At 44.8% G+C, this 10,327-nt stretch overlaps 1 protein-coding gene and 1 long non-coding RNA gene across 2 annotated transcripts; both read left to right on the top strand.

Moving 5' to 3' along the window:
- Window positions 1-805: 805 nt before the first annotated feature.
- On the top strand, window positions 806-3,996 carry LOC104438395. The gene is made up of 3 exons (XR_724635.3): window positions 806-1,111; window positions 1,246-1,338; window positions 3,684-3,996. It is a non-coding gene; the product is annotated as an uncharacterized LOC104438395 (long non-coding RNA).
- A 2,077-nt stretch (window positions 3,997-6,073) lies between these two features.
- LOC104438398 (protein ENHANCED DISEASE RESISTANCE 2-like) lies at window positions 6,074-7,570 on the top strand. The gene is given in 2 exon segments (XM_010051544.3): window positions 6,074-6,319; window positions 6,322-7,570. Coding segments are annotated over 2 exon segments (918 nt in total). The 5' UTR covers window positions 6,074-6,243; the 3' UTR covers window positions 7,164-7,570.
- The last annotated feature ends 2,757 nt before the right edge of the window (window positions 7,571-10,327 follow it).

The raw sequence follows: 10,327 nt of genomic DNA, 5'->3' as shown, positions 1-10,327 counted from the left end.
AAATGCTCAAGCTTCCAGCTAGCTGCTCTAAAAGTTAATGATTTCCAAGTAATGCCAAGGGAATTGGAAGCTAAGGAAATTCTGGGATGATACCTGACTTTATAGATAGATCGTGATAGAGGATTGTCGCGTCAACGTTAATGAATGTTCCTATTTACTCGATAGTTAAATGAATTTTCAAATAAATATAACTTTTTTTACGGAATATTTGTCTAAAATCCTGTCTAATATTATCAATAAATGGAATTAAATAAATGTTTTAGAGCACTACTCTACAAATTTATAAATAAATAAAAAAACAGAGATTGAAAATTTGGAAAATATGTCAAGATAAGCTTCGCTTTGGTAAATGAAGAAAACAAAAAGGAAAAATTACACAAATGATCTCTCAATTATGGGCAAATGTGTAATTTTATTCATAAACTTTTAATTTATTTCATTTTAACCCAATATGCAATGTAATCCCCAAATTATTAATTTATTCAATATAGTCCATGAAATTTTGGTATATATTTAATTTAATCCATAAACGATAGGAAAATATCAAGTATCATCGTTCTATTAATTCAAGTTTTGGAATAATATTAAATATTTTCATAAAATTTAGGAGAGCTTGACTAAATATTTATCAAAAGTTCAAGAATCGCATTGAATAAAAAATTGAATAAATGAAAAGTTCATAAACCATATTTTATATTAGGATAAAGTTTACGGATCACATCAAATAAATTAAATACTCAAGGACTACATTATATATTTAACGAAAATTCGGGACCATTTGGAGAATTATTAAAAAAAGGAGCAGATGGTGCCCCATCGGGTACAGCCCCCCCAGCGACTGACCAGCTGTTGAGCTCGAATACCGTTCTTCCCGCCGACGAGCAGATCCCGACGACGACCACACCCTCTCCCTTCGCCGGATCGCCAATCCCTCGGCCGGCGAAGCCGTCGGAGATTCGTGGGAAACCCTAGACCGAATTCCGGAGCTTCCGAATAGCCGGAGCATCGCCCGCTTCCGATGGCAAACCAGCAAACGCCGTCGAGGCCGTGGATCATGGACGCAGCGCCGTACTTGGTGGTGCTCCTTATAGCCGCTCACGTCTTCGCTTTGGTAACTCTCTCCACCCCACCCCGCATCTTTCCTTCCTTTTACATCTTCTATTGGGTTCTTTTTTGCTTTCGTATTTCGACATTCGACGTTCAAGTGTTGTTGATGCTTAAGCCCCTAAATTGTTCGTCCCTAAGGTATACTGGATATACAGATTGGCTACTGAGAAGCAGCCTCAGAGAAGAAAGGCTCACTGAAGAACTTTCCCATTTGCTATTGATGCGCCGAAGGTTTGTCGAAAACCCTGAATTGATCCGACCCGTTTTCCTCTTGATGGTGATGGAACGCATTCTCATCGCGGTGTCGCAACTGTTTTGCCATCGTGTATCGTCCGTGCATTTTGTTGATGTTGTTAGGAGGTTGAAGAAAAGTGCTAGAAGGGAGGTTAGCTCATTGCTGTTGTTGCCATTGTTTGGAGTTGTTATAAGTTGAGAGAGGAATGTAACCCTGCCATGTCGACAATTGTTTGTTTCGGTTAGTGAAAGCAATTTCTACGATTAGTTCATGTGGGCAGACATTTGCTCGCATCAATAAGCTTATCTTCTGGAGAATTTCATTCTGACTGTTGCGAATCTGCGGTGATCTTCCTATTGTGCAATAACACACTAAAAGTGCCTGAGTGCTTTCGAGAAGGCACTTCCGAGAATCAACATTAGAGGCAAGGGGTTATTGTTATGCGGTTAAAAGTCATAAGAGTGTGAAGGTTGGATATTCCACATTAGGAATTGGATCAAACATTTGGGAAACGGGGTTATGATATTTTATGAACAGTTGCCCGAGGTTTTATAGGTGCTGAGGTGCTTTGAGAAGGCACATCTGAGGGCTGACAACATAATCATTGGATTATGATTCTTTGTGGAAAATTTGAAGAGTCCCAAAGTTGGTGATTACACATTAAGAATTTTATTAAACACTAGGAAACAAGGGGCTAGAAATGCTCGCCGACCCTGAGGATCCCTACTTCCAATCTTAGTGATACTGTTTGTATATCTTAAGTATGTTAGAGTAGGAAGGGCAATTTTTGCGGATGCAGTTTTATTGGTTGCAAGTCTAGGCAAATCTGTATATTTTCTTTTTGGTTTGAAGATAAGCCTCATGAGGAAATAGCCCGTCTTGATTATCTGCTCTAAAGGCCGTAGCATTGCTAGGTAAATAGACCGAATCCATTCAATTTCTAAAGAGGATTACTAATCCTTAACTTTTTGAGGAATCATTCATCAGTGGTTGTGAATGACTGATTTTTTTTTTCAATCTTTTTGACCTTGGTTCCATAGGAGCAAGACAGAAAGATTGAGAAATAGGACCATAGCTGAGACGTAGTTGTAAGGGTCTGGTCATTGCTAAAGTCAGTGGTATCCGCTTGTGGGACAGATTGGGAACCAGCGGTGGGGCCTCTTGCAAAGGCAGTTGATTTGGAACTTGTGGTAACACCCAATTTTGTTTGAATTGGTTAGAAGTAGCTTTGGTTCAGGTAAAAGTCACAGGGGAATACAGTGATTATGGTGGGAAGGAATCAGTCGCATGTTAGATTGTTATCCATTAAAGTAACAAACACAGTTTGATCTGCTCCTTCTCGGTCTCATTGGCCATGTATTGATGCAAAATGCTTAGAGGCCTGGTATGATTGCTTTCTTCACGGGCAAGAAATCACCTGCCTGTTCTTGAGGGAGGAGAAGACAGGGAAAAGCCTCTGTTTTTTTTTTTTTTTTTTAATGGTAGTCCTTACTGATAGTGAAAAGTCTCCTTCCCCCTGTTTCTTGGGTGATTATTGAAAACTATGCAAACTGCTGGGAGATTGACTTCAATCACTTCCTCCTTTTCTTAAATACCAATTTGTTGATTCTCATTTTTTCTCCTTTTGTAATATAACTAGCATAGTCATTCCAGAGGACATTTTCTGTCGATTCTTTATGCATGTGAACTGCTTTTGCCATGTTTTACTGCAAAATAACAGATACTACAGGGAGAATACTTTCTTGGTCTCTTAAATTGAACCGGCCTTTTTCTTATTCTCCGATGTGCAGAACGTTGCCCGATTTGTTTAGCAGTAGTGTTTCCTATCACACTCTGGATATTTAAATTCCATCGGGCTAGTGACTTCCTGAACTCTTTATCTGTACATCTTGATTAAGAAATTTGAACCTTTTGGTCTTGAAGGTGGATACAGTGTTTCTCAGGAGAGTGCTTATCTCGTGCTATTTGTACACAATGTACTGTTTAGGGGAGTTATCTGTGCTATCTACAGCCTTAGCAGAGTGGATCTTTGCGTTACGTGCCTGCTGTCTTTTTATTTCTTTTCCTAGATATGTCTTGCTGCTTTACCTTCATAGTTATCATGGTGGATAGTGATTCATATGCCAAGGTGATCTAAATAGTTAGGTCTATGTCTCTGAGAGGCTCGAAATGAATTTCTCAGATTAACTTTAAGCTTTATGATCCAAATGGATATATTGTGGGAGATGCTGATACCTTCTGTACTTTTTCAGTGTGCTCACACTAGTGTCTCTTATCATATACTGAACAGATAGTCTCCTTGCAGTAATGAGGAACCTAACAGTACTCTAATTATACACAGGAAGGTTACAGCTCAAAGATGGTCCATCTCGGGGAAAATTCAGAAGATGGATTGCTAGATATACGGGGCGAGAACTTTTCACACATGTTTTCTAACTCCATACCTTCTCATTACGTTCAAGGTCATTGCTCTTACTTTGTACAGAGTACTTTGGACTTCCAGATTCCTTTCTTGTGTTAGATGATGGTTACTGAGTGGCTGGTCTATTGGATGCAATTAGTCTGGTGTCATTCTGTTGACCTTTGCAGCCAGCCAACCGGTTGACATTGCATACTTTATTTGTGAGTGAAGAAGGAAGTTTTCTTTCAGGGTACTGACTTTTGCATTAGGCAGCCTCAAGCTGTTTGGTTGAATGTTGAAAATGTTTGAGTTGGTAGGCTGCTGACCATATGAACTATACCCACTAAGGTGAAAGCAGGCAAATGCTACTTGACCTGGCAAGGATATATATCTTTCTTCTCCTTTTTTCTTGTTTTTGGCTTACTGATTTAAGAGCTGGGAAAGACTTTATAGTGGAGGAATAGTAGTTGCCAGCGATGTGGTCCACCTTTCCACAGTAGCACAGGAGCAGAAGTGATCTTTTCGTGAAGGTTAATATGGTGGAAAGGGATGGAAAAGTCCATTTCCGGGCATGCCTTTTCTGCTCTCCCATCCTCCTTAGCCTTTAAGAAAAATCCAACGTGTGCGCCCTTTTCTCTTGCACTTCCTTCCAAGAATGGGATTAGACTTCGATCTTTATGACGTGAAATCGACACGACCCCATTGGAGAAAACCGAAGAGATAAACGAGAAACGGCATGTTACTTTTAAAAACTTGTATGCGCTCTTACGATACCATTTACTTTACTGAAAGTATGCCGACGTCACCTGTGAACGAGTTACGTATCTAAATTTCAGCCTTTGTCTCCTCGCGGAGGTTCACTCCAAACGCACCGCCCCGAATTTTGCAAAAGGACGGGGCGGCAGGTCGACGCCGACGGATGACGCGACGTCGGCTCTTGCCCCCATGGCTTTTGGCAAAACGAGAACGCGTGGATGCGCTCGTCGTTTTTGTCTTTATTCCGCCACGCTTCCCCATCTCGATCGTCAACATCGATGGAGTCAACAAGGTATGTGAAGAAAACCCTCCCACCAGCCGGGCGGGTTTGCCACTCCTTGGGTGGAGAATCTACGGAACTTGCCACTCTCCATCTCCATCGATGAGAATTTTGCGTAAATTTGTGCCCTTTTTTATTTTTCATTTTTTGAAAGTTGGGCTTTTTAGCACGCCATGTATGACTCCTTCGGTCGATATAATTGGATAGATTTTCTTTTTTTTTATTCCTTTTCGACCCGTGCTAATGTGAAGTGCCAATACACAAAAACCCGAATCTCCAGGGCAAAAGAGTATGTACGTATATTTTTTTTATTTTCACATGCTACTTTTGCGAAAATAAGGTGCTAGCTCTCGGGGAAAGGACATATTTTAAGTAGCAAGGGGGCGCTCGTGGGTCTTGTTGACATCTAATGCGTCCTTGATATCGGATCATTTATGAGCGATAGCAAAGCTGGCATGCCCTTGATAGTTACATGGCCGATTTTAGCATCTCTTTCCGTCGAATAATAATGGTCGCATGTTCTATCCTTTTAAAGCCGATTCACACACAATCGAGAAATGTGCATTTATGATGCGGACTTTCTTTTTTAAAGGTAATTTAGTTGGTTTTTCTTTACTTCTTTTTTTTTCTTTTTTGGACTGGGGGTTGGCAAGAGTCACTAGTCACAGGTAAGGCCCAACATACCTCGCACGACACAAGGCAAGGATGTCACAACCCCCACTCAATGCCTTTGTCGCCCACAACAAGGGCTTTGTGACCCTCACCCAAATCTGCTGAGAGCCACGAAACCCTCCCTATGCCTAGTAAAGGCCGGGGTGAGGGCCATGACACCTTCGCCAACCACAATGAAGCTGTATAGTCCTTAGCTTAGATTTGGCTAGGGCGCTGTGGCCCTCGCTAGCTCGAGTGAGGCTACAAGACCCAAATCCAACAAGGCCGTACAATCCTGGGCATCTCGACCCTCAGTGCAAACAAAAAAAAAAGAAGTAAAGAAAAAGAAAGGAAAAAAGAAAAAGAAAAAAAAAATGTTTACATTTTGTGGTGCCTATGCAACGTAACACGACTAAAGGTAAAAAGATTGAAAACTAAATTGATACAATCAAAGTATATTTGACTAAATTAATATAAGTATAATAAGTTTTAAATTCATAATTCTTTTTTTCTTTGGAGAACCCTTTTGAAACGCATGAATGTAAAGAGGAGGAAGGGCAATTCCGTAGTTTCAGCGAAAAGCAAGGGGTGTCTCCTCCGCGTACCGCAGCGATATATCAATATCACCACACCAAACCCAATTTCTCTCACCGTCTCGCCTCCCATCTTTCCTCCCCGGTCACCTCACTGTCCATTCCCCACTTCCATCCATTCCCATTCCCTCCCCCCTTTGCTACTCCCTTCTCTTCTCTCTCTAGCTTTCAAGGCTGCGTATAGAGAGAGAAAAGAGAGAGAGAGAGAGAGAGAGAGAGAATGTGCACCACCAAGCACCGCCGCCGGAGCTCCGACCCCGGCCGCTCCTCCAGATCCGCCTCCCCGACCCCCACTCCTCCTGGATCGCCGACTCCATCCGCGGCGGTCCCCTCCCCCGCGTCGACCTCCACTCCGGCGCCAACGGCTGGGCCTCCCCTCCCGGCGACGCCTTCTCCCTCCGCTCCAAGACCTACCTCCGCAACCGCCTCAAGTCCCCCCCCGGCGACTACCTCCTCTCCCCCGCCGGCATGGACTGGCTCCGCTCCCCGGCCCGGCTCGACAACGTCCTCGCCCGCCCCGACAACCGCGTCGCCCAGGCCCTCCGCCGCGCCCAGGCCGCCGGCCGCTCCGTCAAGTCCTTCATCTTCGCCGTCAACCTCCAGGTCCCCGGGAAGGACCCCCACAGCGCCGTCTTCTACTTCGCCGCCGAGGAGCCCCTCCCCCCCGGCTCCCTCCTCTACCGGTTCGTCAACGAGGACGACGGCTTCCGCAACAGCCGGTTCAAGATCGTGAACCGGATCGTCAAGGGCCCCTGGATCGTCAAGAAGGCCGTCGGCAACTACAGCGCGTGCCTCCTGGGCAAGGCGTTGACCTGCAACTACTACCGGGGCGACAACTACTTCGAGATCGACGTCGACATCGCGAGCTCCAAGATCGCCAGCGCCATCCTGCACCTCGCATTGGGGTACGTGACGAGCGTGACCATCGACATGGGGTTCGTGGTGGAGGCCCAGGCCGAGGAGGAGCTGCCGGAGAAGCTGATCGGCGCCGTCAGGGTGTGCCAGATGGAAATGTCGTCGGCGCACGTGGTGGACGCCCCATACCCGCCGCCGCAGCAGCAGCCGCGCGGGCACGGCTTAGCTAGGGTGAACCACCATACCTCCGAAAACGACGAGGACGACGACGAAGACGACGATTGATTCGGAAACGCGAAGGAAGACTGCAGAGGCGAAACTCCCTCCTCGTTCGAGCCCCTCGAAATGCACTATGCGTTCAGGTAGGATCGTCCTCCGCGGCTGACTTTGATGCTAAAATAAGAAGAAGAAAGAAAACATCGAATGATGTGAAATTAGATTTGACCCTTTTTCGATGGGGTGGTGGGGTGGGGGCGCCCTGATATCTGTAGATAGCTGAATCTCATTTTTATTGCGAAGAAATAACAATGCCCAGTTCTTGCTTCTGGGAAAAGCTCCCTCGTTCCTTCCTGGGATCTTTGTTTTAGACGATGTAACACCACCTTTTGTCTGGTTTAACGCTTATCATCGAACAATCTCTGGACAAAACGAGGAAATGTGAGGAGAGAAGAGAAGCATTGTCTTCTTGACAAGACTGATGTTTCCTTTGTCAGCTGTGTGATTTTGGTAGCTAGGGGGGGCTTGGGGGTAGCATGCTTGATGGTGTCTGCTCATCTGGGTCGTGTGCCTTTTTCTCGATGTCCGAAAAAGCACCGAACTTTGATTCTTGTTAGCTGGTGGGTTTCGGTAGGAGGTTGGGAATCGGAACCCTGCTAGGAAGGGAAAGGCTTTGGAAGTGTGTGCTGGCTCGGGTCGTACGTTTTGGTGACCCGGGACCTCCTCCTCCCATTTTCCCTGAACTCATTGTACTGCTTTCCGGACACTTTCTTGTCTCGTTCTTGGTACACGGCGTGGGGGCATCGCATGATTAGACAATGACCCCCTCAGTTATCAAACCCACCCGGTTAGCAACGGCAATTCCTGTTTGAAACAGTCCAGGAGTCCCGTTCTGGCCCGACTTTTGATTACAGTCGCGTTCCAGTGTCAACTTAAGCATCGGAGGGCAAATGCGGGCGCAAAGCACGGACGCCCTGATCGGTTTGTGTTGCTCCGGATCAATTTTCCGGCGAAGAGCGCCAGCTGAGCTCGTGACTCCCATTTCAAGCTTCAACATTTAGATGCCTAGGCTTGAGAAAATTAGTAATGGGCTCTTGATCATCCAAATGTCGTGATTTGGGACGGACTAGAATTATTGGGGGTTTCATTTCTGGAGTATTTTATCTCCTAGAAACGTGGTGGTTCACTGATCACTTGTCCGTTAGTTGATTATTTTAAGGGGAGCAGGAATTTTTGGAACTGTTCCATAACGTTCATTTCTCTGGCGGACTGATGAACCGTTGCATAAGTTGGCAAGGCATTGCTACAGTGCCTGCCTCAGGGATCATGGGTCCGAGACCCAACTATCGATTTCACGGCTCATTCTCGGTTCATGTGTTGTCGAACACGGTCCGAATAGAAGGTGATACCTATTCATCGTGCGAGAACCAAATTTGCATGCGGTACGGACACGAGGGCATAGCTTTCATTTTCCTTCTCTTTTTCCATAATCATTCTGTTTACTGTGTTTCACCGAACGTAACATGGTAGTTCTCGATGAGCTAATTGTACGAACTCAAATGATTGATCCCAACTCAAGTGCGATGGCCACTTTGTCTGGACTCACATGACAAATCCAAAGGCAAATCCAATATTATTATTCCTATGTGACAAATAATGTTTGGCATTGCATTATTGATTCGCTTTTTCCGAGCTTTTCTCCTCGTCATCATGCGGTTGGCAGTTCTCAGATGCACACGCCCCATTACCGGCCCAAAAGGCTTAGACCAAATTTCGCAAGATTTCCATGCTCTTTCTCTTTTCTTTCGGCCCCTACTTTGAAAAGGAATGCATGGACAGTATTTTTATGCCTTGAGCAAGTTGTATTATTCCCATGACAGTCAAGAAACAGGAGCCGCTATTCGTCCTTTTCCAACATATCAAAGAGCAGACTTTTGAAGCGCCATGTGCTGCTATTGCTATTCTCAAGAGAAGAAAGTTGCATACTAATTGGCCTAGAAAAGAATTGGGTTCCAAGCCTTTTATGGCCATATGCTGCTATCACCAGGTATTCAAAGTGCATCGATCAAAGAACCGTTTCGAAGGATTGCAAAGTGGTATGCCGGGTTTAGTTCACTGAGATCCAAAACTGCTGTACTGAAAACTAGGGCATCGTATGTCCACTCGGTCTAGAGTTTGAATTACATCGACTGTTCGATTGGGATTGGCTAAACATTCACTGCAGTAAGTATCATGGTATTAGGAGATATGTTTCCAGGAGTTTGATGGAGTCCCATCTCGACAAGTAACAAATCAAGAAAGCCAAGCAGCAAAACGAGGCGAGCTCACCTCAACCCAAAGCCCAAATGAATGTGAGCAAGAGCCCGCCTCAATAGAGCCCAATTGGGCAATCCGCACGATTCAACCAGGACCGGTCCATTAACCGATTCTGCAGCTAAAGAGCCACCAGAAGTGGGCGATGAACTGAATCGTGGGACTTTCCATAGAAAGTGGGCGAACCTCACCATTTCTATGTTCTCCATCAATATATGAATGCTTGCACTAACTTTGTCCCTTTGAAAAACCCAGCTCCACTCCAAAAATCTGCAATGTCGTTGTCAATCAGCGACACTCTTATCCTCAGTGCAAACAATATTAGATTTTGGCTTTCATCGACAGCACGCGAACACGCGCATGCACACTAAGAAATATCTAGTGGTGACTGGTGGGTCTTACCATCTTGACCCGCTATGAGTCATCTTCTCATCATGCGTCCACCCCAACAAGGTTATTCTCTCTGCTGCCCAAAACAAGACGCAGCTCAGTGGGAGAGATCTTGGGGAGTTTTGAGTGATTTGATTGGCCTGAAAGCTCGAGCTGATGCTTTGTTTGTAACACGTTCTGAATCCTAGAATTACTAGCTAAACTACCTGGAGTCCATCCAATTGGAGTTCCAGGTTTTCAGCAAGCCGAGCAGATTGAATTTGATAATTTCATGGTTGACAGTAAACAAATCCTACATCATAATGGTTTCATGTGATAGATTTTAGATCAAGACATGACAAAGTCGATTCACGATGATGCATCATCAACCGGTTGCCCCTTGTTTTAACTAGACCCATCATTTTCTTATCTTTTTCCACTCCATTCTAAATGCATACGCGTCATTTTCATAAAAGAATTCCAATTTAACCGACTGATATGGACAATCCTCTGTCAGCTTATGGCCTTCCACATCGATAGTGGCCCATTCA

This window comes from Eucalyptus grandis, chromosome 3 (assembly GCF_016545825.1).
Source record: "Eucalyptus grandis isolate ANBG69807.140 chromosome 3, ASM1654582v1, whole genome shotgun sequence".
Lineage (NCBI taxonomy): Eukaryota > Viridiplantae > Streptophyta > Magnoliopsida > Myrtales > Myrtaceae > Eucalyptus > Eucalyptus grandis.
The sequence above is the reverse complement of the archived record's forward strand: the minus strand, read 5'-3'. Positions and strand labels throughout refer to the sequence as shown.